This window comes from Pelophylax lessonae (genome assembly GCF_965119305.1).
Source record: "Pelophylax lessonae genome assembly, chromosome: 1".
NCBI classification, from domain to species: Eukaryota; Metazoa; Chordata; class Amphibia; order Anura; family Ranidae; genus Pelophylax; species Pelophylax lessonae.
The window spans coordinates 721475234-721502759 of record NC_138768.1 but is presented as its reverse complement, the minus strand read 5'-3'; the positions used below and the strand labels follow the sequence as shown (position 1 = coordinate 721502759).

The 27526-nt window shown below is 42.1% G+C and overlaps 1 protein-coding gene across 1 annotated transcript in view; it reads right to left on the bottom strand.

Annotated features, from left to right (window-relative positions):
- Positions 1–27526, bottom strand: part of KLKB1 (kallikrein B1) — a gene marked incomplete at its 5' end in the record, with an annotated part of 112850 nt that overhangs the window by 60630 nt on the left and 24694 nt on the right. Inside the window, 5 exon segments of the mRNA XM_082244057.1 lie at positions 3459–3618; positions 8448–8557; positions 16116–16275; positions 20786–20892; positions 21222–21381. Of these exon segments, the coding sequence (XP_082100183.1) occupies positions 3459–3618; positions 8448–8557; positions 16116–16275; positions 20786–20892; positions 21222–21381 (697 nt within the window).

Here is a 27526-nt window from a genome sequence, read left to right as displayed (position 1 = left end):
CCCTCCTTAGTAAACTGGTTAATGTAAAAAAGACAATGCACAAACATAATGTATCATTTGTTTTTAACTAATAAATTCTTTTTCAGGTTCTAGCAATATTCTGCAGCCTCCAGGTAAAAGTAAGGAGAAATTTAACTCTCTTTCCTTTTTACTCAAAATCCTGTTTGAGCAATGTTGAGTTTCTCATGCTATACATGGTTTTATGTGCACAAGTAACTCTAGGATGGAGTTCCCTGTGACATCACTGCCTATGTTTGGACAAAGTCCAGATATTGGCAATGGCATCAGAGCGAACTCCAACACAAAAGTCCCCTGAGCTTGTAAAACTGTACCCAATATGGAAAATCCTACATTGCTTAAGCAAGTGTTTGAGTAGTGAGGAAGCGGGAATATTTTTCTCCTTTCTTATCTGTCAATGCTAGATTGGAATCTAGCTGGAAACTGAGGTAGAAAATGTCAGTTTAATAGTACAGTAAAATCATGTTTTGTGCTTTATTTTTACATTTTTCACTTACCTGAACATCAGTGGACTGGCTAGGGGTCCTCCAAAACAAGGTCACAAGGGAGGGGATAACCTCCTGCTTGTTCCTACAAGGCAGCAGGTAGTTGATACGTAAACTCCCTCCTCCTCCATGCCAGCACACCATTCTGAGCACCGAGGATGGTAAAAAGTCTGTTGCTAGATTCCGCTATTCTTCTTGCAAAGGATAATGACTAACTACTGATAGATAGAAGCTTTCACCACATTGTTCCCAGCTCCTGGCCATAGGCTCATTCACAATATCTCTGGCCTTGAGACTTTAAATTCAGTAAGAAAGAAATGTTCACACAAAAAATATATTTTCCACTCTTAATGCAGCTTGCAAAGATGGCCATGACATTAAATATCACATTGACATACTAACAGAACTCTTTAGCATATGTTGAGTTACACAACACTTCTGTAGCAATCATTCAGGCACAGAATACCAGCACATAGTTATTAAGCCATCTTCCTTTTACTCTATTTGGGAGCACCACGGTCATAGAACAAACCTCCCTGTATACTAGGTTCCACAGCATTTCGCTTCTGTCAAACCTAAATTAACAAGGTGTAGAAAAGTATAGAAAGGTAGTATACCAGTCTCTCTCTATGTCCCATGTTATAGCTCTGCCCAGCCAGGCACACTCCCCAATGTCATTCCCAGGTGTACTAGTACTCGTGTCAGAGAACACTCAGTGATTTGCTAGGTAGTGAAGCAAGAGTGAGAATTACAACAATGCTCCTTAAATTCAAGTTACCAGTAATAGCTCTAACTAAGCAGAATATTAGTTCAAACCCCAAAAAATTCCTAATTCCAAAATTTGGTTGGTACAACTATTGTTACAATATTAATTAAATAATGTTTCTGGAACTGTAGTAAAATCATGCTTTTGAGTTCTGCGTTTCCATGTCAAGACAAATGTAGCATCCTACAAGGTAGGTGCTAGGCAAGGTGTAGTGGGCCTTGGCTGCCTAACAGCAGGGCCATGATTTGCAGCTGGGCTGTCATGTCTCCCAGGTGTTGCTGTTGAGACTGGGGAGTCTCCCCACTAGCTCCATGAGAAGGGTTCTCATTGGGCAGTGGAGGAAACCAAATCAGTGGCACATTCAGGCCTGTATCTACCCCAGAAAGGTAGATTCTGCCGCACAGGATTCTGGGAGTGGGTATGAGTTCGGGGGGAGCGCATGGCGCAGCATCTTTGGCGGGAAGCAGAGTCCCAGGAGGGAGAGTACGGCTGTCTCTCCTCCTGTCAGCAGGATCGGGTGTCCCGGGCGGCTTGTCTGAGGGGACGCAGTGAGCTGAGCTGCAGAGAGGATCCGGTGTGCCGAGGACCAGCGGAGCAGAGGGGGTCCAGTTTCAGGAAAGCATTCCCAGTTCGTGAGTACTGTAAACTGCCCCTGGGGGTCTGCCTAACAGAGAGGACCACTCCGGTGAAGGTCCAAGGGATCCAGGAGCCCGCTAACGGTAGAGGGGTGCCTAGTGAGAGGACCCTAAAGTGTAGAAGGGGTGCCTAGTGAGAGGACCCTGAAGTGTAAAGGGGCGCCAGCGGTTGGGCCCTGAAGAGTTAAAGTGTACATTGTGCAGTGTACAGTGTTGAGAGTTGCAGCAGCTCAAGCAGTTACAAAGAGCTACCTCAGTCAGTGAAGGGCTGGAGGGAGCTGTTTACAGGACTTTTGAGCTAACCAGAGTGTCAAGAGTCAAGTCTCAGTCTAGTCCAGGACTTTCGAGCTAACCAGAGTGTTAAAGGTCAAGTTTAAGCACAAGTTCAGCAAGTCAGTATTTTTCAAGCGCCAGCAAGTGTTGGTCAGCATTCAGCTGGCGTCAAGACAGAGCTAAAAGGCATTTTTCTGCAAAGTGTCCCAGTTGTACCTAGTTGAGCCAGAGGAGTATCCCACTCATTCCCTTCTCCTATCCCCATTATCAAAGAAACAAAACAAACCAAAGATGCTGGAAGGGTCATTGTCTCCAATCTCACACTTGGGTATTCAGCTTAAATGGGCTGAAGGTGTAACCAATAACAATGGCAGACCCACATCAGGCCCAATGCCTGGAAAACCTGCTACACAAATACAAAGTGGTATTAAACAAAAACAAAAAAAATATATTGTATTAAACCCTACGAATCCCTAAATGTGGTTGCTACATTAGTTTTCATTAGCTATTTTTCAACTTCCTTTAACAGCACAAGCTATCCAGCAAACATGGCAATCAGAGGGTTAAAAAAACATTTACCAATGACAGGGGCTTACAATGGCCAGCTTTTATTAATTTATGTAAAACCTCTATCCCAAAAGAAAATACTGTTGCTGTTTGTAGCTCTACCCCTGCAGGAGCCACTTTTTTTATTGGTTCTTCCCCAAACAGTATAGAGGCCACCAGCCATCCAAGCAACAGTCCATTCACTCCAGCTCTCTCCCTAAGCTCTTGAAATGTCTTCTAGAGGCAGGGGGAAGCAATCAAAACTCCCAGCCTATGAAACCCTGAAAAGGCCAGACCAAACAATCACTGCTCCCTTTATTACAGAAGGAGATGAAAACTAAACTTACCAAGCATCATACGCAAGGAGGGTGCTACATGCTAAAAAGCTGTTGGCAAGAGTTCACTTTAATTAGTTAGCCAAGTTCATCTAAATCTGCTACTGCATCTAACACTATCCTGTCGCTCAAACTGGCCTCTCCAAGGATAGTTCAGTTTCTCCTTCATCCCTAAGATAATGTGGTGTTTTTTGGTTTACAGGATAAAAATATAGAAAAAAAAATTAATTAAAAAAAATGAATATGATCCCCATTTTTAAGGACTGGTAAGCTGTAATATATTATATTTTAGTTGTTGGGTTGAATACTACTTTCAGTAGAGCTTATATTGACATTTAACTCAGCTAAAATAAAACTGTCATAATAAGTAATGGATGTCTTATCTTTCATCATTACCAACCTGTTCATTGGTTCTTGACAGTCTTTTGTTAGATATGTAAAAAATAAACAGTTTGGATAGAATGTACAAATCTTCTGGCACATGTTTACATCAGGGGCAAGCACACTTGTGAGAGTGTCTCCAGAAAATTCCAATGTCTGAAACAGATCTCTTTGGCAATCTAACAAACAAAAAAAAAAAGATGTGTGAAAGCAGCATTAATCAAAGCCTAAACACACTTTAGTATTATAGATCTGATGTTGTGTTCCACATAGGATTTCACTGCATTAAAATCTGAACTCCAAGCAAACTGATAAATAAATTGTTTAAATCATAGCTCCCACATGTCTCTAATTCCATGGGACTGTCCCTGATTTGGAATAAAGTCCCTCTGCCCCTCTTTCCTCCTCATTTGTCCCTCATTTTGGTCTGTACTATAGAATTGTATATAAAATGTACTTTTTATCTTTTAAAATGTGTTTCCCAGCGGTTAACCTTTCACCCAATTTCTAAATTGTGTTCATAAATTTAAGAAGCCAGTACAAAGGAATAGTAGTGGTAAAAAGATTTTTTGGGTTTACCAATTTTTTTTTGTATTATTCTCCTTTAAGGGGGCGGGGCAGGGTGTGTGCCCTATGCCTACATACTTTTGCTAATAGGTGTCCCTCTTTCCCATCCTAAAAAGTTGGGAGGTATGTTTAAATACATACTGTATAATGTATGTTCTCTTACCTAGCTACCAAAATGATTTGCAATACTTTCCAGCCGATATTTTGATTTACAGTACACACGAACATTTCATACCAGAGTCATACCTGGGAGGAGCTGTCCACCCTGTGTACTGTCTATGAAGGCAAGGTGCTTTGGTCGCCACTGATCTTCCAAACCACCAGGCTGATTGATTTGGTTTCTAATGGTGTCTCTGCATAGTTCTGACACCTTGAACTATACAGAGTCACTTTTGGGAAGCACTTCAATTAGGCGATGCTAGCCAGGGGTAAGTCTGCTGTATAACAGTAAGTCGAATGCAGGCCAAAAAGAGTAGTTAGAAGGTGTCACTGTTTATTAAAGTGGCAGACAGTACTGCCTCCCCCTCACTTGTGACCAATAAGCTTCTGTTAGATTTATTAGTCTATGGTACCAATGGAATGCTCAATGTAAATCTTTGCTATAGGCTGAATGTGTACTGTCAGCCTCTGGTATCAGTAGGATGCATATTATCAGTCTCTGATATAGGCTAAATGGGTATTGTCAGTCTGTGCTAGCATCAAGATATTTATTGGCAGTCTCTGGTTTTGGCTAGATATGTATTGTCAGTCTTCCGTATTGCCAGGGGTTGTGTTGTTACTTTGTGGTATAGAAGGATGTGTATGTTCATACTTTGGTGTAGCTGGGATGTAGAGTTGTCACCTGTCTGGATTTATATTGGGTTTTTAAAACAGCTGTACACCTTATTATTTGATTTGCAGTATCCACTTTGAGCACTTTGAGGACCAAATTACTAAAATGTTATCCCTTGAAAACCTCTCACTATCAAAACATGTCAGGAAAGCAAGAACCTGCACTCTGTCGATGTTGCATCACATCTAAATTTACTAAGCCAGACAACGCACTCTGCAGCCTCACCTAGAGCCACATAATTTCCCTGATAAAGCCTGTATTGGGGGAAACTTTGAAGAGGGGAAGTTCTAGAGGTGGCATAAATTTGCTTCGTCCAGCTTTAATTAAGTTGGATGTGATCTTACATCATTGATGTGTGACTTCCTGTCTTCCCACTGAGTTTGTGGAACATGGCTGGGCGCCGTTTGGTCGGCACCTGGAGTTCCAGAGGTGATAGATTTTTATGCAGGCTTGGAGCAGTGACATCTCTTTAAAAGCATGTTGCCATTGTCCCCATGACACATCACGGTGCACTGCATGCAGTGATATTAATTCCTAAAACTTTTTTTTTTATTCAACATGCTGTTACTATTCCCAGGTTTTCAAAATAGTTTTACCAATATTATTATATACAACATTCAGATAAAGAAAATATTCACTGCTTACATGTTTTCCTTGGCCATAACTGTGCCATTTTAATGTGTTGGAGGCCAGCAGTGTTAACAAACAATCCACCCCAGGCGTTAAATGAGCTAAGTACGCCACAGAAAGGCATATTACCTTGCTCACTCATAGTTTCAGCTTTCTGTGCCATTTCTCATCTTACAGCTTGTTTATTGGACAACCCCTATCGCATTCATATTTTTGAGACCCTTACTAGCCAAGGTACAGTAAAGCTGGCCATACACAGTAGATTTTCGAACTAATATTCCTATGAAAATTCTCATCAGTACATTTGATGATGTCACAAATGTCATTCCTAAGTACTTAAAAAATGATTGATGTTATCATTCGATTTTGAAGTGAATGGACTTTCCTGAACGAAAATCACTAACTACTATTGTTACTATTGAAGAAAAATGTTCCAGGTCTCATTCAAATTTTCTCTTCACTGCAGACAAAAATCATCATCATTTTGACCCCACTAATGATGATCAGAAAACTGAAAAAATGTTCTTGAATTGAACATTTTCTAATGAAATACTACTAGTGTGTAACTAGCTTTACCACTGTAGTGATGAAGGCAGGCAATTATTACATCCCAACAAATTGAATTACATTTCAATACATTGATTGTTTTCTTTCATTGTTACTTTAGTAAAGCTCACAGATAATTACATTTTGCACACTCCAAAGACACCCTAAAGCCACTTGAGACACTCTAGGCTAGCCCCAACTCGATTCTCCAACATAACCATGAACTATCCCAATCCACGCACTTTAAACAGATAACTAGATAACAGTAATGAACTAATCACTGGCTTTAGAACAGCAGGACCAGCTACCTGCTGTTTGCTAGTGATCAGACCAGTACATAACAGCTTAATTAAGGCATATAAGGTGGCTCAGGGCCAAGACAGTGAGAAGTGTTAAGGGCCCTTTCGCATGAGTGTTCAGTCTGGATCCACGTGTCAGTTTTTCAGATGGATGCAGACTGAACCACAAGGTATGTATATTGGTGGGCAAATGTAAATGAATGATCATCTGTTTTTACAACCGCTTATATCCGTGTCAGTTCAGGTCTGGTTTTTTTTTAAATGGAACAAGGCTGCATCCTTTTCTATTTAAACTGAACATATGAAAACAAGTGTCGTCCCTTTACATATGTTTCATTTGTGTCCATTTTTAGACAAGAAACCTTTTTGTTTACATTTTTGTCACCTATGAAAAAAAGGATGCAAAAATGAACTTAAAAACTGAACTAAAAATAACTGAACTTAAGTGTAAACCGAACAGGACTGAACTAAAGTGCAAACTGATGAAAACTGAATCTGTATTCATTAGGGTCCTTTCACACGAGCGGACTCTGCTTTGCTCAGTGGGGGATTAATCGGTCCATCTCCGCTTTCTGTGCAGAGACAAACCTGTCAGAGTCCTGCTCTTCTCTATGGGGAGATCAGATGAAAACTAACCGCCTGTCCATTTTCATCTGATCCCATCCCATCCTATCCTCCAGACGAATGGAAAATAGGTTCACCATCCGTCTGGATTTGGCAGACAGGATCAGATAGGGGGGGTGTCAGCAGACATGACACCGCTTTCATCTGCTGCTCCATAGGGGTGAATAGAGAGTCCGATCGGGTCCGCCTGAAAAATCTGGACCTGATCGGAAAGCCCGTGTGAAAGGACCCTTTTTTCTTATTAAAAATGTGACTGAACTGATGACATCTGTGAGAAAGAACCCTTAGACTGGTTTCACACCAGTGCAAATTGGATGAGGGTTTCCCCGCATTCAATTCGCATGACAGGAGGGTGTGCCCAGCTCTCAATAGAGCCGGTTCACACATCCCTGTGGCAGCCGCGGAACTGATTGCACAGGGGCCCTGTGTGTCTTTGGCTCCGTTTCAGGTCTGAAAACAGCCAAAAATTTGGGCCTGGTTCCTCCCTGAAACGGAGAACAGGGACGCCCCGGACCCCAACTGTGAGCCGCATCTGATTTAAGTGTGAACGCAGCCTTAAGCCCCTTTGACACAGGGTAGAGCCTGCTCCAATCCGCAGGGGATCTACAAGCAGATCCCCTGCTGATCGGAGCTGAGAGGGACAGATATCACATCCATGCCCACTCAATTTATGCGGAGTGGGCACTGCAGACCCCATTGAGCTCAATGAGGGGCTAGGTGTAAATGGACTTTGGTGGCTACCTCCAATACAGTCTGCCAAAACAGAAGGAAGCAGTCCATTTTAGGTGTTTTTTTACTGCACCCAATCAGATCTGGAGGTAGGCAAGTGTAAACTGATACAAATCCGTTTACATTCACCTGTCCACAGGCCATTTTAAGACGGTGTCCAGGCATTACAGTTGTCAGTATACAGAATGATTCATATAGTTTACTATATGTAACACTTTGCAGTTGACATTACAGTGGATTGATTTTATATTATTTATTGATTTATTTATTTTACTGACGATCATTTAGAGTTGATTACATCCACATTGTTTAATATCTCATCTGTGTGTTCCAACTAACATAAAAATGCAGAAATTATTTTAGACTTCTTTTGTATCATAGGTCACAAGTATTCAGAACAAATTCTGCAATTCCCATCATACTGTACACATTGGTCATTCACAAAGATGAGACCTCACTAGAAGCCATTTTATTCTTTATTAATGGATTAACCATTGTCTCAAATAATGACATACAGTAACCTATGACATGATAAATGGATTTAGTTATTGCTTATAAATATTGTTATCAGCAATAACTTGGGTCACAGGTAGTGATCAAGGTCATAAGACACTTACAAGGTACATGTTGATCATCAATAAGGAATTGACATCTCCTTGGAAACCATACACTGTTTCCTATTCATTAATGAATATATGTCAGGTTAATTGTTCCTGCATGCTTCCACCCCCATAGTTACCACCATTTAATGACATGTTTGTCCATAAAATGTGACATTTACCTATTGAAGATTTTCCACAGGACTTTAATGAGAAGCCGGTTATGACATTGGCCAGATGTCTTACTTTTGTTGGCGTTCCTTTCCCAGAGTACTTCAGGTAACATGTGTTTCTGGAGAAAAAAAGACAGAACAAGATATGCAATCACACCACCATAGAAAAAAAGACGTTTACCACAAGGAGCAAGCTGTATATGGTATAGTTTCCAAAATAAAATTACATAGAAAAAAAATACAGAAAGTTTTTAAACAGAGTGATAAACATTTATGAAAAAAATTGAAACAAACCTAGCCGCAGAAATAATTTCCAGGTAAATAAAAAAAAAAAAAAAAAAACATAATTTTTGAGCAATTTTTTTTTCTATTTATAAAAAATATGTATTTTACAAATACACATTTTAACAGAATGCATCCATGACTCCGGTGTAATTTCAGTACTGAAACATCTGAAACTGTTATTTAAAGGATAGGTTCACCTTTTTACAAAAAATAATAAATGCACATTTTTTGCAGGTAAAAAAAAGGGCATTTATTTTTTTTTTGTTGTGGTAGCCTGTAAAGCATTGCACCAGCGACCAGCTAGCTGTCAAAGAGGGGGATCAGGGGGGAGCAGAGCTGGTCCTTTCATAACTTGTTACATGTTACACCCTAAATATAGGTGTAACATGTTATGAAAGCTGAACTTATCCTTTAGACAAGCATACCCTCGGCAAAAAAATAACTTTTGGGAATAATGTGTAGAGGTATGTTGTCGTGGACTGCGATTGCTGGATATGGTTTAGATCTAGGGGCAGGACTGGTAGGATTCCGCACCAATGCTTTGACGTACAAGTTGCAGAATAAGACAGGTTAGAATACAGCAGAACTTGAGCCAAAAATAACAAAATGCAATTTAATAGCCCATTAAAATATAAAAAAAAAAAACAAGAAACAAAATCAGCTTCTGCTGTAATATTCACCTTCTATCCAGAGATTTCCCCTGCAGTACTTTTTTCTGCTGCTAGATGTCCAGCACAGTAGTGAAATCTCTAAATCTGCTGAGCATAGCAGTCAGTAGGGATGAGCTTCAGGTTCTGGTCAATCATAAGTTTAACCTTAACTTAAGCTGTTCAAAGTGCGAGAAAACGGTGAACTAATGCTGACCTTCACAGCTATAGCAACCAGTTATTCTGGCCTGACCAATGTAGGGCTGCAGTAGAAAAGGTCAGGGGGGTAGAGGATGGGAGGTCAGCAGGGCAGAGGATAGATTCATAAGTTTGTGGGGCAGTGTACAGGGTCAACAGGGCAGAGGGCAGAGGTCAGTGACGTAGAGGAGAGATTCTAACAGTGGGAGGAGCTTAAAGGGGAATGATTAAACAGAATCTGTGCCTAGTCACTATAAACTCTGCACAGATAAACCAGGGTCCAAAATACTCTTAAAATCTGTAAACAGTTTTACAGATGCACATATACCTCAGAAAGAAGAATAATTTTAAAAAAATGTAAACGCTTCCATCACATATGTTTCTCTGCACACAAAAAGTGACCACTTTGTCTGTCTGAGACGACCATAAAGAAGAGCTTCATTAAAACTAGCAACCGTTGGGACAATGAACACTTTGGTCAGGACTATGTAATATACAACATAATACAGCATCAGGACGAGCCCACATGTTCAGATTTTCCCCCTACCTTAAGAATCCCTATCAGAATCCCCCCTCAAAATCCCTCTCTACATCAGTCCTCCCCTTTATATCATGGTCCCCAGAATCCCCCCCCCCAACATCAGAGTCCCTAGAGTCATCCCCCTTACATCAGGGTCCCTGGGGTTCCCCAACCTTTCCTCAGTGTTCCCAGCCCCCCCTTACATCAGGGTCCCTAGAGTCACCCTCCTAACATCAGGGTCCCTAGAGTTACCCCCTAACATCAGGGTCCCTGTAGTCTTCCCCCTTACGTCAGGGTCCCTGGGGTTCCTCAGCCTTACATTAGGGTCCCCATAACCAACCAATTTACATCTGGGTCCCTAGAGTCACCTCTCTATTATCAGTATCCCTAGAGCCACCCCCCTTTTGTCAGTGCCCACAGAACCCCCTCCCTTTACATACATTTCCATAGAGTCAGTCCCTTAAAGGAGAGTGCCCAGAGTTTCCCTTGTTGCCTAAGGTCTCCAGAAAACCCCCTTTGCTTTAGGGGCCTCCTTACATCAGGGTCCCAAAAACTTATTTTGAATTATAGGCAACAAGAACAAAAGATAACATGAAGGAGGTGTATCTAAAGTCGGCCAAAGACGGACTGAAATTCAGACAGCCCAGCTGCTATAGTTGCCAGCAGTGATCATTGTAATCTGATGGCAGGGAAACTCCCCTTGTCAGAACACAATAGTGTAGCAGGAGGGATGCCCCCATCATCATTGACTGTGTTGATGGGGAAGCAAGCGATTTTATGTCCTTCAACCATGGTTGAAGGAAAGAAAATTGCATAATGTATGGCTTGCCAAGCAAACAAATGCACAGAAGTTAAAAAGAGTTAAATTATAGTAAGCCTTCTCACCTGAAAACATAACTTTCAGTGTGTACTTCAGGCATGAACGATCACTGCACATTCTGACTTGATGTTTTTAGGCTGCTCTCTTGATTTTCCTCCATACCCACCCTGGGTTTAGGAGCTCCGAACACCCTACCGCTAATGCCCCCATTTCTGCCCTCTGAATCTTGCTTTCCACTGGCTAATTCTACATCTGTACCCTCCCCCCCATCACCTAGTTTAAAAGCCCCTTTAACTTTATGGCCATCCTCTCACCCAGTACGGCTGCACCCTCCCCATTTAGGTGCAATCCGTCCCTACCAAAGAGCTGGTGGCCGACTGAGAAGTCGGCCCAGTTCTCCAGGAACCCGAAACCCTACTTACTACACCAGCTCCTCAGCCACTTGTTAACTTCCCTAATCTCCCACTGCCACTCTGGTGGGGCTCAAGGTACAGGTAGTATTTCTGAAAATACTACCTTGGAGGTCCAACAACCTCAACTTAGGGCCTAAGTCCCTGAAATCGTTTAGGACTCTCCATCTTCCTCTGCCTATGTCATTGGTACCCACGTGTACCATGACAGCTGGGTCTTCCCCAGCCCCACCTGTCACTTACCTTTATTTACTACCAGGCTGATTGTCAGTGAGCAATGAATGTTCTGCAGATCGAGACACACAGTGAGCTTGGCAGCAAATAAATCTGTGTGCAAAGCTGAGTAAAAGTTGTGTTATCAGAGAAGATTTCCTTTAATTTAGCACTTTCTTCTGTGCATTTGTGTGACTTATTTTACAAGAAGTGGGAGAAGAGAGCTGCTGGAGCTTTCTGTGGGCCCCTGCCTCTATCTACTGCACTTCCCTTGTCCCCACCCTGGGAGAAGGAGTTCACGGGTCAGGCACAGCATCCCGGGGTGGAGGCAGTAGGGGGGGTGTTGACTCTGGGCGGTAACTAAAGTCTCCCACTGAAAGCACCCCCCTAGATCCGACCATGTTAGCAGGGAATCAGGCAAGTCTACAGTACCCCATAGACTTTGAAGCTGGCTGCAATGAAGTGTGGGAATTAAAGTCCAGGAAAGGAGAGTTATTGTGGACTTTAATTTCTCAATGAACTATAGCTCCCCAGAGAGGCTGGGACAGGGGAAGAGAGAAGAGTGATACCTTCTCTGGCTGCAGTTTGAATAGTGCAATATTTCTGCTGCAGGAGTTCAGAGTACATCCTCCATCCAGACTCACCAGGTTATGGAGCAGAAGCCTTGGGCTTACAGCTCTGAGACAAGAGATAGAGGATTTGGGAGTGCAGGGACTGGGACTGTGTCATTACCAAAGGAAGCCTTTCGTTGCACTGATGCTAGAGCTCTACCGCCAGGTAAACAGTGGACCCCTACACACTGAGACTTCTGTGGCTGTATCGCTGGACTGTTGGGAGGTGAGAGTGTTGGGAAGAATTCATCCCAATGGTGTTCGAGTTACATAGTTACATAGTAGTTGAGGTTGAATAAAGACAATAGTCCATCCAGTTCAACCTGTATAGGTGTGTGTGGCCGTAATCATCTCTTATACCCCTGAATGTTCTGATCATTGAGATTTACGTCCAAGAGTCTTTTGAAAGCAACAATACTTCCCGCAAAAACCATCTCTTGTGGTAGAGAATTCCACAATCCTGTAGCCCTAACAGTAAAGAACCCCCTGCGTTGCCTCAGGTTAAAACGCTCCTCCTCTAATCGCATTGTATGCCCTTGAGTCTTTATGCAATCCTTTCGACTGAATAGCTTTTTTTTCTATGCTGAGATCACCATTGATGTATTTATAAATTGCTATCATGTCTCCTCTCAGGTGTCTCTTCTCCAGAGAGAATAAATCAAGCGATTGCAGACGCTCTTCATAATTAAGGTCCTCCAATCCCCTAGTTTAGTTGCCCTTCTCTGGACTCTCTCCAGCTCCAACACATCCCTCCTGAGGACTGGCGACCAGAACTGGACAGAATACTCCAGATGCGGTCAGACCAGAGTTATAAAGTGGTAGGATTATAGTTTTATCTCGGGAATACATCCCTTTCTTTATGCATGCTAATATTCTGCCGGCTTTGGCAGCTGCCGCTTGACATTGCATGCTATTGCTTAGTCTATCCTCTACCAAGACTTCCAGATCTTTCTCCATTTTTTATTCCTCCAAAGGTTCCCCCCCTAAAGTGTATTGTGCTTTTATGTTTTTAGTCCCCAAGTGCAAAACCTTACACTTCTCCAGATTAAACCTCATTTTCCATGTCGTTGCCCACTCTGTTATTTTGTCCAGGTCATTCTGTAAGATATCTGCTTCATGCCATGCAGTTATTGCCCTGCCCAATTTTGTGTCATCTGCAAAAACTTATATAGAACTACTTATCCCGTCCTCAATGCTGTTTATGAATAAATTGAACAGGGTTGGTCCCAGGACTGAACCTTGGGCGACCCCACTTACCACCTCAGACCAGTCTGAGTATGCGCTATGTATTACCACCCTTTAGACACGCCCTTTTAGTAAGTTCCGTATCCAAGAGCCAAGAGCAAACCTTGCGGTCGATGCCTGCAGATAAATAAAGCACTTGTGGGGAACTGTATCAAACGCCTTAGCGAAATCCAGGTATACCACACCCACTGGTCTCCCCCTATCTAGCTCACAGCTCACCTCCTTGTAGAATGTTAAGAGATTCGTTTGACAAGAACGCCCATTTGTAAACCCGTGCTGATTACTGCTGATGATGTTTTTGTCTTTAGCAAACTCTACGATATAGTCCCTTATCATCCCCTCCAGAAGTTTACATACTATCGATGTCAGACTGACAGGCCTTTAATTTCCCGGAACATGCCTCTGCCCTTTTTTGAATATCAGTATCACGTTAGCTTTCCTCCAATCCCCTGGTACATTTCCTGTCACAATACTGTCAGCAAAAATGAGGAACAGTGGTCTAGATGTAGTCTTAATAAGTTCTTTGAGTACTCTCTGATGTACGCCACCTGGGCCTGGTGATTTATTTGTGTTAATTTTATCCAGCCTTTCCCTGATTTCCCCCTCTGTTAGCCATAGCAGCAAGTCCTGTGTATTACCACTAACCATACACAAATAGAAAACCTCCATATACCCGAATCCTATACCCAGAGTTGATCCAGAGGAAGGCAAAAAACCCCAATAAAATTGCTTCCAGGTCCCCCAAGAGGCAATAGGGTGTTCCTTGCATTGACTTTACTTATAAATATTAGTATCCAGTTATATTTTGTGCATTTAGGAAAGAATCCAGGCTTTTTTTTTTTAACCAACTCTTGGGGAAGTCTATTCCACATTTTCACAGTTCTTACTGTGAAGAAGCCTTTCTCTATTTGGAGGTTAAACCTATGTTCCTCCAGACGTAAAGAATGCCCCCTTGTCATCTGTGATGACCTTAAATTTTATAACTCAACAATAAGTTCACTATATGGACCACTTATGTATTTATACATGTTGATCATATCCCCCTTAATCTCCTCAAGAGAGAATAAATTCAGTTTAGCTAATATTTCCTCATAGCTGAGCTTTTCCATGCTTCTTATTAGTTTTGGTGCCCTTTTCTGCACTTTCTCCAGTTCCACAATATCCTTTTTTTGAATTGGTGCCCAAAACTAAACTGCATATTCTAGGTGAGGTCTTACTAATGATTTGTACAGGGGCAAAATTAAGTCTCTCTCTCTGTAGTCCCTACCTCTTAACCACTTAAGCCCTGGAAGATTTTACCCCCTTCCTGACCAGGCCCTATTTTGCGATTCGGCACTGTGTGATTTTAACGGACAATTGCGCGGCCGTGCGACGCTGTACCTAAACAAATTTGACGTCCTTTTTTTCCCACAAACAGAGCTTTCTTTTGGTGGTATTTGATCACCTGTGCAATTTTTTGATCACGCGCTATAAACAAAAAAACAGCGTAAATTTAGACAAAATAACAATTTTTTTCAAATTTTTTTATATGAAATTCCCCAAAAAAATTTAAAAATCTAAATTTTTTAACATTTTTGGCCAATTTGTTTTCTGCTACATATTTTTGGTAAAAAAAAAATCGCAATAAGCGTATTTTGATTGGTTTGCGCAAAAGTTATTGCGTTTACTAACTACGGGAAAGATTTTTGTCATTTTTGTTGTTTTTTTTTTTTAACGAGTAATGGCGGCAATCTGCGATTTTTTTTGCGGTACTGCGACATTGCACCGGACAGATCAGACCCTTGACTGACATTTCTGACACTTTTGGGGGTATCAGTGACATTACTACAGTAATCAGTGCTATACATATGCACTGTTACTGTAAAAATGACACTGGCAGGGAAGGGGTTAACTTTATTGGAGAGGGAGGGGTTAACTGTGTCCCTAGGGGCGTGTTTCTAACTGTGCAGGGATGTGGCTGTGTGTGTAACAGCAGAGATCAATGGTCCTACATAGCAGGACCGTTTGATCTCTGCTGTTACACAAGGGAGAATGACATGCGGCTGTGTTTACATTAGCTGCCTGCCTTTCTCCCTCTGTAACCGACAATCGCAAGTGAGCGGCGGACATCGGGTCCGCCGGTCACTCACGCGGAGGTGTCCGTGAATGGGCGCGCTTGCCCCCTATTGGCTCACAGGCTAGTGACGTACCGGTACGTCACTTTGCCTGCACGGGGCTGACCGCCGCAGTATATATACTTGCGGCGGTCAGCAAGTGGTTAATACAAGAAAGATTTTTCTCGCTTTGGAAGCTGCAGCTTGGCATTGCATGCTATTAGTAAGCCTATGATCTACCAGAACACCCAGATCCTTCTCCACCATTAATTCCCCCCAGTTGAACGCCTAGTATGTATGATGCATGCATATTTTTTATCCCCTAAATGCATAACTTTATATTTGTAAACATTAAACCTCATTAAGCACATACTGTAGTTGTCCAATCAAACATAGCACTGAAGTCAGCTTGTACGTTGGATACATCCTGTAATGATGTTATTCCACTGCATAGCTTGGTGCCATCTGCAAAGACTGCAATTTTACTTATAATCCAAGACTCTATATTATATCTTTTATAAATATGGGAAAAGTAACAGTCAGGGATAGTTCACAGGTTAGGGACACTAGGGTCCTCCTGTTTTAATTTATGGTTGCAAAAAAAAAAACTTCACATTTGCATTTAAAATACTCACCGAAGCTGGACACTGTGGAACTTCTCTGTAGCATATGTAAAGAACTGACAATGAATATTGTTGGTACAGTGCTCCTTGCATTGCTCCACGCTTTTTACTTTACTAATGTTGTAGTTCATCCCCATCATGTCGAGTTCTGGGAAAAGCTTATCCCTACAAGCTGTAAAAAATGCATTTTGTTAATCAATTTGTCATTAATTGTGCTCAATATTTAGAAAAGGGGCAACTCGATTCAGGTTAACCCTGACCGCTAATATTCAACCTGCCATGGATTTATGTAGACGATTCTCATATTGTTTGAGTCAAATCAGTTTATGCCAAATTTGACTTCCTGATGTAATTTGGCAGCATACCCCATTGTACTATTCAAGTCATCTATCTTTCCCTGTGGTTGTTTGCTATTTCCCTCAGCCAGGGCTGGTGCTAGACTATCTTGCTCCCTAGGCAAGACCAGCTACTTTCAACCCCCCCCCTCCAAAAAAAAATAAAGGCAACAAATGCAGCCTGTGCACAGGTGCTTTCTTACCTTTTTGCCAATGCTAACTTCGTGTGGAGACTGGGGAGCTGGATGAATTGATGTTACCTGCAGCCAGGGCCAGTGCAAGGATTTTTGTCTACCTAGGCAAAAGTTCATTTTGGTGCCTCCCCCCCACGCTATACTCCCACCACACCTCTATTGTGACAGGAGAGGGGCAGTGTGACAGGTGGGGGGCCAGTGTGACAGGAGGGGGGCAGTGTGTCAGGTGGGGGCACTGTGTCAGGCAGAGAATCAGTGTGACGGGTGGGGGCAGTGTGACAGGTGGGGGGGCCAGTGTGACAGATGGGGGGGCCAGTGTGACAGGTGGGAAGGAGTGTGACAGGTGGGGGGGTGTGTGAAATATGGGGGGAGTGTGACAAGTGGGGGGCCAGTGTGACAGGTGGGGGAGCAGTGTAACAGGTGGGGGAGAAGTGTGACAGGTGGTGGAGCAGTGTGACAGGTGGGGGGTCAGTGTGGCAGGTGGGGGCAGTGGGGCAGGTGGTGAGGCAGTGTGACAGGTAGGGGAAGTGTGTCAGATGGGGACAGTGTGTCAGGTGTAGGAGAGTGTGACAGGTGTAGGAGAGTGTGATAGGTGGGGGGAGTGTGACAGATGGCGGGGGGAGTATGAGGGAGAGTGTGTCAGATAGGGGATGGTGTGACAGGTGGGGGGCAGTGTGAAAGGGGGGGATAGTGTGACAGGTAGGGGGGAGTGTGACAGGTTAGCGTCAGTGTGACAGGTGGGGGGCAGTGCAACAGGTAGGGTAGTGTGACAGGTAGGGGGGCCAGTGTGACAGGTGGGGACAGTTTGACAGTTCGGGGGAAGTGTGACAGGTGGGGTGGCAGTGTGATAGGTGGGGGGCAGTGTGACAGATGGGGACAGTGTGACAGGTGGAGGGTCAGTGTGACAGATGGGGCAGCGCAATAGATGGGGGGAAGTGTGACAGGTGGGGGGTAGTGTGACAGGTGGGGGCAGTGCGATAGGTGGAGGGAGTGTGATAGGTGGGGGGACAGTGTGATAGGTGGGGGGAGTGTGACAGGTAGGGGGGAGTGTGACAGGTAGGGGGGAGTGTGACAGGTACGGGGGCAGTGTGATAGATGGGGGGAGTGTGACAGGCAGGGGGATAGTGTGGCAGGTGGGGGCAGTGTGACACATGGAGGGCAGTGTGATAGGTGGGGGGAGTGAAATAGGTGGGGGAGCAGTGTGATAGGTGGGGGGAAGTGTGACAGGTAGGGGGCAGAGTGATAGGTTGGGGGAATGTGACAGGTGGAGGGGCAATGTGACAGGTGGGGCAGTGTGTCAGATTGGGGGCAGTGTGACAGGTGGGGGCAATGTGTCAGGTGGGAGCAGTGGGACAGGTAGGGGACAGTGTCACAGGTGGGGGCAGTGTGACAGGTGGGTGACAGAAGGACACCTGGACACACACTGGCTCAGGTACTGGGCACTGTGTATTTGGCAACAGACAGCAATATCCTGGGGTTATTGGTATGCTGCAGGGAGGGAGAAGCTTGCAATATAGAAGTGGGAGCCAGGGTTTGGAGGCAGAGCTGGAAGGCGCAGCTGATGGAGTAGTTTAGCACAGGCAGGTAGAGTTTCCTCCTGCTGTGCTGCCTCCTCCTCCTCTGCCTGCTCAGCTGTCCTCAGACTCCTGGGAAGACGGCTCAGTGTCGCCCTTCTCACACAAACCGAGTTGCTGACCTCCTCTGCAGCCCCCATGGTGACCATCCGCCATGGCAGCTGCTTTCTCTGAGCAGCAGAGAGTCAGTCAGCACCCCAGCCAAGTGTAGGTTGGCAGCCTTCAGCCCCTCGTGCTTCCTGGCCAGGCTAGTATGGAAACCAGAGGCCATGGCTGCACCCTAGGCAGCAGTGTGCCCTGGGCAGCTGCCTAGTTAGCCTAGCAGCAGTGGCAGCATCGCCCTCAGATAATCACCCAGAGATGTGTCATCATTAAAGCAGAGTTCCATCCAAAAGTGAAAATTCCGCTCTAAGCACTCCTCACCCCCTTACATGCCACATTTCGCATGTCATTTTTTTTGGGGGGGGGTGGGTACCTAGTTTTGACAGGTACCCAGCACCCACTTCCACTCGGGCCAGCTAGGCAACTCGAGCAGAAATTCTCCTCTCACTCTCTGCAGTTTTCTGGGATTGCCACTAAGGAGGCACAGCGCGACTCACTCATGCGCAGTGCGCACCCAGCTATGAAGCTGCAAGCTGTCACATCCGGGTGCCCATACTTGTGATGCTGGCTCCGGGGAGAGGCAAGCAAGAGGAGCATGGCTTCGGGCAGCTGCAACGCTGGATCGTGGGACAGGTGAGTGTGTGTTTATTAAAAGTCAGCAGTTACACTTTTTGTAGCTGCTGAATTTTAATAAACTTAAAAAAAGTGGAACTCCGCTTTAAGGATCAGCAATATTGAAAACTTTACCCAAATTTCAGCAGAAAAATATGGACATTTTAGCAAAATTTTTTCATTTTGACTAAATATATTGGCTACCTTGGAGTCAATGAGAAGGGTTTTAAACATTGCTTAGTGACACTTTGTTCAATAACAAACTCAATGATCACCATGTCAGCAAATTTTGCCTAAGCAATCTGCATTGTGAAATTTGCATTGTGAAATTCCAGCAAAGGTAAAATCAGTAAATTCATAGAGCAAACAATTTAATTCCCCTCGTGCTTAGTCATTTTCAACCTCCAAATCAAAACCTCTGAAGAACTCTGCTGTTGAATTTTACTCATTTTGTTAATACGGATTACTTGTTTTTTTTTCTAATATTTTACCATCTCATCATCATTGTCACAATGCATTTGAAGTTTGCTACTGATGGGTAAATTAGCTGTCAATTTTCTCGCCTATCTAAGTGTACACCTTCAACAGGGGACTAGTTGAAGTCTCTTGAAAAATTGAAAAAAGAAATCCAATTGTTCTCTATAAGAATAACTCCAGTTTTTGTTTTATGTTTTTTTTTTTTTTTTATACTAGTCTTCCAAGTAACAGGCTGAGTCTATGTGAGGAAGTATGAAAAAGTCATAGTAACTGAGAGAAAAGTGAATTGTTATAGAAACAAACTTGGCCAATATTTTAAAGTTGCATTATTAATATTTTAATGCAATCTTGACTGACACCCTCATCCCTACTTTACTACCTGTCAAATATCCTAAAAAAAAACAATACATTTATCTGAGATTTAGATTTAGAATCTAAGTCAGTCGAGTCAGTAACTTGTTTGTTAGTACAAAAAAAAAATAAAAAAATACCAGCTGCTTAAATATTATCTTGGACATCAATTACAATATTAATCATTAATCTCTGCGAACTTGAAAGTCAATAGATTGATGGCCTGTGGGTGGGAGAAACATTCAGCACCATCCAAGCACAATTAAAGGTAAACAAAACCATTTCCTAACCTATATAGAACTTGAACCCTTGCCTTAATTAAACAAGTAAAATGATGTAATCCTAATAGGGTGGATTCATTTTACCAGCAAATCTGAGGTTTTTGTAACTGGATGTTGGTAAAACCTCAGAGCTTCAACTTAGCCCCAATATTATAAGGGTCAAATCATAATATCATAATTGGTAAGGGTACCTTTGCATCTTTAATCATCACAAGGTGCTGTGGGGGAAGCTTGAACCTGCAAATCTACACTTTATTCATTTTTATTCTTTTATCTAAAAAGGACTGCTTGGTTTTTAATCACATTTGGACTTTCTTTTGGATTTTATTCACACTGGAGATATATATTTAATTTGACACTGTGTGGTCATATATATATATAGAATATGCTGCGTTGTTATATCTGTTTATACCCAAGGATTGGATTCATATACATATAACTTGCATTCAGCACACCTGATATATGTACATTTTTAGTGTGCTGGTACATGATGTGTTTTCACTGAAGTATATTATGTATGTACACATATTTTTCACAGTTTGAGCGCACTTTCTATTTTTTCACATAATATCATAATTGCTAGCTACCTAATTATGTGTGTAAAGGTTAATATGTGAGAAAAAAACTCATTTATCCCCAATCTCCACCAATAAGCAATTACAACTAGCTATGAATATTGTAGAGCTGGTATGTGCATCATCAACAGAGTAAAAAATGAACTATGCTAAATATAAAAAAGAAAATAGAAAGCCTTACTGTATATTTTTGTTCTGCAGTGTTTCAAAGAATATCCTGAAACTGCTCCAGTTAATGATATTTCTGGTAGAGACAGTGTAGCACTGTCCTTTAAAAGGCATGCAAATCTGTTTTATTGAATAGAAACTCAGCGTTATTGGTATTACAGTATTGTGTCTTATAACAGATTGTAATTTGAAGTTTGTAATTCATTTTTTTTCATTCATTGTGTATCAAAAACACAGTTCTGTTCAAAAGGCCAGTCAATCATTGAATTGATATTTCAGCTGGTCAGCTGTATTATTCAATACATTACAATTTTTATAGACACCAGCATTGCGACCACAGCTACTGGAATGGAACATAAAAAGTTCTTACCTCTTACATAAATTTTGAGAAAAGCATTCAGTGTTCAAGGATGTTGTGCGTAAAGAGAGAAAGAGAGGATGCACTCTACCTTTCATTTTCTTTAGGCCAGCTTGCATTTAGGTAAGAAAACATAACACAACGTGGACTGAAGGTACATGCTAGCTGACAATATTCAACGTCTGGGACAAACACAGAACCTTTGTCTCCTCCTTTATAATACACATCCTGCTTCAAGCCAGTTATACAATCTAATTGAAAAAAGGAAACACATACCAGTTAAAAAAAAAAACTTTGTACAAGATTTTTTACACTAGGAATATACTTTGTACAGTACTGGATAGCTCCGCTTTCAATTTAAAGGCGTGTTGTAGGGAATAGCAATTCAGAGATATTGATTTATTAAACGGCTAAGACTATACAGATTCATAAAAGCGATGACTTGCTTTGGGCATCACCAGTTTGGATATTTGTGACCCAGCAGAGGGCAGTAAGAAGTGCTTTCAATGGCTAGAGGTGTTCATAATTGCAAAAGGATGATTATCAAACCTAATGAAAAATCTATCTATGAATGGAACCACGGTTTTTTAACCTGCTCAATCCTCTTTTTCCTTGAGGGCACTTTTTTGGAACTGTTGTGAGCTGCCTCACAAACTTTTCATCATCCCCCAATCCATCCAAAAAGGTTTGTTTAATGTCTATAGGCAATTTTCACTTTTGCCGGTATTTATGCCATTAGATATTTTTTTCTCTTTGATAAGGTGCCCTGTCAATTTTTTTGGCTTGAGCATTATTGTTTATAGCAGAGACACTAAGAACAATAAAAATCTCACAGATTTTACTAATCATAATACAATTTACCCCCAAAATTAAACAAAAAAGTTTTGGCTCTACATACACTTTAATGTACAATTACTAGTGTGCTAGATCCTATTTAGAGCTGCTGAATAACTCCCATCACCTTCTGGGTATAATTGATATTAATAGAAACAAAAAGACAGAGCCCCTGATTCCCCTTTTCTCCTTCCTGCAAAAGACAGCAGGTCTAACCCACTCAGTCATGCATGCATACAGTACAAATATCTCAAGCCCAAAGTTTACTTGATGGAATCAGTCTCAATTTTACTCTCTTCTTCACAGATACCTCACTGGTAAGCAAACTTGCTGCAAAACATGAAGGGAGATTTACTAAAACTGGTGCACGCAGAATCTGTTGCAGGTGTGCATAGTATCCAATCAGCTTCGAACTTCAGCTTGTTTAAATAAACTTTGACAATAAAACCTAGAAGCTGTTTTGTCACTTTGGATAGCTGCAGCAGATTCTTTGTGCACCAGTTTTAGTAAATCTCCCCCCTGATGTCATATAGCCAGTGATGGAAGTAACTGCTTTAAGTAAGCGGCATTACTTAATGCAGTTACTTTAGAGGGTAACGAGTAATCTAACTGATTACTCGTCCCCCCATGGTAACGCCGTTGAAATTACTTCGGCCATGTTACCGCAATTATATCTACCGCCACTAGATGGCAGTAGTGTAATTCCTCCGCTATGGCCGAGGCTGGCGCTGTCCGCAGTATTGGCCTCAGTCGATGAGCGAGAGGCAGTGCGGAAGTGGAGTACAGCGCGCCAGGCGGGCCATGAGGAGGGCACTCAGGGGGCAGAGGGCGGCCATTAATTAACCAACAATCCACCACCGCCAGAGAGAGAGAGTCCTGGAGGAGGAGGATGGAGCCAGATGGACCCCAGTGTGCCTGGGCAGTCCACACACCACCACCAGCAGCCAGCCACCACCACCAGCCAGCCAGGCAGCACTGCAGCAGCAGCAGCCCAACAGGTACCAAAAAAAAAAACCTCAGTCATAGACAGTCAAGACAGGAGGACTCAGTCAGGACTCAGACCCCCACCACCAGTGTGCCATACCACAGGACTCAGACCCCCACCACTAGGGATGATCGAACTTTTGAAAAGTTCGGTTCGGCCAGAACATCCGAACTTCCCGAAAGTTCGGCCCGGATTTCAGAACCCCATTGAAATCAATGGGACCCGAACTTCGGTAATCAAAAAACACAATTTTTAAGCCCTAAAACCCAATAAATGCCCCTAAAAAGTCCCTAGGGTTCTGGGTCATGCCCCATTAACTATTAAGCACACAAAAAAAAGTTCTTAAAAATTGTCATTTTTGATAAAAAAGCCAATTATTGAAAAAAAAAGAGAGATTTTTTGATTTTGGGTTTAGTATCTGGGGGGTCTAAAAAGTGTACATGTGAAGTTTCCGCTCTGTAGCATGTCCAGAACCATGAAAAAAAAAAGATAATTTTTCAGTAGAACAGGGATGTGGGACCCTCCTTTTACACCTATATGATCTTTTTTTCTGGTTCTGGACATGCTACAGAGCTGAAACTTCACAGGTACACCTTTTAGACCCCCCCCAGACACAAAATCACACAAAAAAAGTTCTTAAAATTTGTCATTTTTGATAAAAAAGCCAATTATTGAAAAATTAAAAAAAAAAAAAAAGATTTTTTGATTTTTACTTTGGATTTCTTATCTGGGGGGTCTAAAAAGTGTACATGTGAAGTTTCAGCTCTGTAGCATGTCCAGAACCATAAAAAAAAAAGATTGTTTGTATTAGAACACTTTCAGCTCAGGGGGTTGGCTTCTCTTCTCGGTTTTCACACCTTGCCGGTTTAATAGCAGGCATTTTTTTGGGTTCTTTGCAGTCAGGAAAAACATCTGAACTTGTGTATAGTGGTACTGTGCACAAGTTCTGATGTTTTGCCTGCCTCCAAAAACTCCCAAAAAATGCCAAAAAAACACACCTGGGCATTTTTTTTTTTTTTTGACGCTAGCGTTTTTTTTTGGCATTTTTTTGGGGTTCTTTTGAGGCAGGCAAAACATCTGAACTTGTGTATAGTGGTGTATATACACACATACATATATTTATATACACACCTAGACATATATAGGTGTGATAGTAGCAGAAATATATGCTTGCGCTAATGAAATCATTTACAGTAATATATTTCTGCTACTATCACACCTATATATGGCTAGGTGTCTATATACATATAATTATGTGTGTATATATACCACTATACACAAGTTCAGATGTTTTGCCTGCCTCAAAAGAACCCCAAAAAATGCCAAAAAAACGCTAGCATCAAAAAAAATGCCTTAAAGTAAAATTAACAGAACTGCTTCCACTCTCTTCCATGTCCAGTATAACAATGCTAGGAATATGGCGGGGGCTATCTTATATACTGGGGGGCGTATTCACTAATGATTGGTCTAGGGACCCCCTAGTCACTCCAATCACATTCCTAGCATTCTCCTGCCCCCTCAATTGGCTTTTGCTAATGGTTCTGGTCTAATCACGGGCTTTTAAAGCCCATTTCCTGAAGCATTGCATTTTGGTCGGTTCTGGTTGCCGAATTCCAAACTTTTTGGGCAAAAAGTTCTAAATTCGGCCGAACCTCAAACACCCAATGTTCGGGCTGAACCGATGGTGGACCCGAACCGTTCGATCATCCCTACCCACCACCAGTGTGCCACACCACAGGACTCAGACACCCACCACCAGTGTGCCACACCACCACCAGCCACCACCAGCAGCCAGCCACTCCAGACAGCAGCAGGTACCAAAAATAAAAATAAAAAATATGGTTACTCACACAGTCAGGAGAACTCAGGACTCAGACCCTCACAGTGCACCACACCACCAACAGCCACCACCACCACCTACCCACCCTATACACCCACTGACCCCTATATACACCTACCCACCCACCCTATACACCCACTGACCCCCAAATACACCTATCCACCCATCCTATACACCGGCAGTGTACCACGCAGGTACCACAGTGACACTCTCAGCAAATACCACTCAGGTACTACTCAGCAAATACCACGCAGGTACCGCTAAGCAAATACCAAGCATACAAGGGGAATATAAGTTATTTGACATATTTGATTATTTTTTTAAAGTTACGCAATAGTTACTTTCCCTGGTAATTAGTTACTTTTTTACTGATGTAACTCAGTCACTAACTCAGTAACTTTTTCGGAGAAGTAACTAGTAACTATAACTAATTACTTTTTTTAGGTTACATGACCAACACTGCATATAGCACATACTAGTTCAGCAGTCAAAATATCAAAAGATTCACTACATATCAGGACCTGAACCCACAAATTTTGCTGTGTTCTGTAGTTGCTCTTCTTGTTGAGCCATGCAAGATGCTTGACAGCTCCCTGTTGATCCTTTGGACTTTCTAGTCTTGTCTCTAGTTTCTGGTGACCTTTGAACTCTTTGCTCCTCCTATGAACTTTCTGATTTAAGCCTTGTCTCTGCATTTCCTGTTTGCCAGATTTCTGTGCTCTCACCAGTCAATACCTTATTCCTTTGCAGACCTGCAGCCATCCTTATCTCCACCCCCACTTGTTACCAACCGTTGGCTTGTTCTTGGACTGCGCTTCCAATTGATTCCTACCTGCAACCACTTATTACCGACCTTTTGGTTTGTTTACTGACAGGGCATCTGCTTGATCCCTACATGCTATATGTGCTACTGGACTCTGGCTTGCTCACATCCCGGGGGAACCACAATCTGGTAGTAACAAACAGCAAAATCGATCTCTACCATTACAAACTCTGGTGAACAGCGGTTTGTTCTTAGACACTGCAACGGATGAGCTAACATCTTCTGCCATTTATCCTGCTGGTTGGTGGGAGACTCTTTACTGCTACAGCTACTGGTCTATAAGCCTGACCCATGGCCGTGACACCACACTCAGCTTGTTTAGATTAGTTCAGCCCCAGCTCACTGTGCCCCAAGCCTCAGCAATGGTGTTTGACCCTGTACCAGCTTCCAGAGTTCCAAATCATTCTCTGGATGACTTTTCCAGCTACATGTATTCAACTGACCAAGCCTAACTGCCAGCCCTTCTCTAGTGTTGCTTCCTCCAGTCTTGCACCAGCCTGCTTGTCCAAGGAATACATAGTCACCTGCATTCTTTAACCCTCACTTCATAGCTTACATCCTCCTTAAAGGCAAAGCAGAAAGAAACCCCACCTTAACCCAACACGTTTTGAGAGTCCAGATATCTTCTTTATCAGGGGGTAAAGAGTCAATTCTAATCCTTTTTTACTATATGACCAGATTCATTAATCTAATTCTAAACAGGATAAAATGAGTATCTCTTCTTCTAATATTAAAACCAATACCTAAAATTTCATCACAGTCAGACAAAAATGTCCCAGCATACTTACCAGCTAGCCTGCAAAATAAAAAAATTGACAGGGTCTAACAATTCACTTTTAAAACAGAGAGTTTAGTTGCACACATTTGCAAATATATGTGGAGGCTGTAGTGCCTACGCCAAGGCTTCTCTATATACTGCAGTTCTAATTCTATATTTTTGAGAGTCTCTAAGTTAGAGCATATAAAGCAGTGGATAAAAAAAGGGAATTTTGGGGAGAATATAAAACACCAGGGTTTTGGGACTTTTAAAATTCATATATTCCCCCTCTTTTTTTATTAACAATACAATCCTCATAAGCTTTTGAGTATTTTTTATTTATTTTTTTATTTAATTGGGACTTATTAACTTATTAACAGAATAATCTCTACAGAAATGTATAGCCCAGCTGTAAAATCCAGAATGGAATTTAGAGTTTATTGTTACATATAGTAAGGCTGAGGTGAATTTTCTGGTTCATCAAAATAGTATACAGAAAAGTCAAAACCAGTTGATATACCACAAAGAGATTGACTGCAGTGGGTTTGTTTCTGCAGAAAGGCATAATTCCTTCAATACAGGCAGAATTGTATTAGGAAAGTTTCTTCTAAAACAATCTGAGGATTTTATAGCAGAAATTCCTGGACAAGAAATATAAACCAAAAAGTATTGGCTTTTAAAGAGGCAGTTGATTGTAATAGGAGGGTTCTGTGAAAAAATAAGAGAAGTAAGAAAAAGATGAAGAAATTCCCATCCGTGCACTCCCCTACTGTATAAAAAGGAATAAGGTTACAAAGATGAATAGAAAATATTTGCCAATAGTAAGGAAAAACCCCATCATTGGGAGTATTTTACCCTGTAAACCCAAGATTATATACAAAAGGGTCCCCATTCTGGAGGATATATTGGTGAGGAGTTTCATGCTGGGAAAAAAGCCCCCAGATGAATTTTCGGAAAGGAAAAGAGACTTTTGAAAATGCTGGAAGTGTTTTGCCTTTAGGCAAACGAGAAGAAACATTCAAAAATTCAAGTCAAATGTTCCAGGAAAGGAACATAAAATTTCAGACTTTCTGACCTGCAACAGTACCAATGTAATTTATTTATTTTTTAATGTGGGTGTGGACAACAGTACGTTGAATGCACAAAAAGGACCTTAG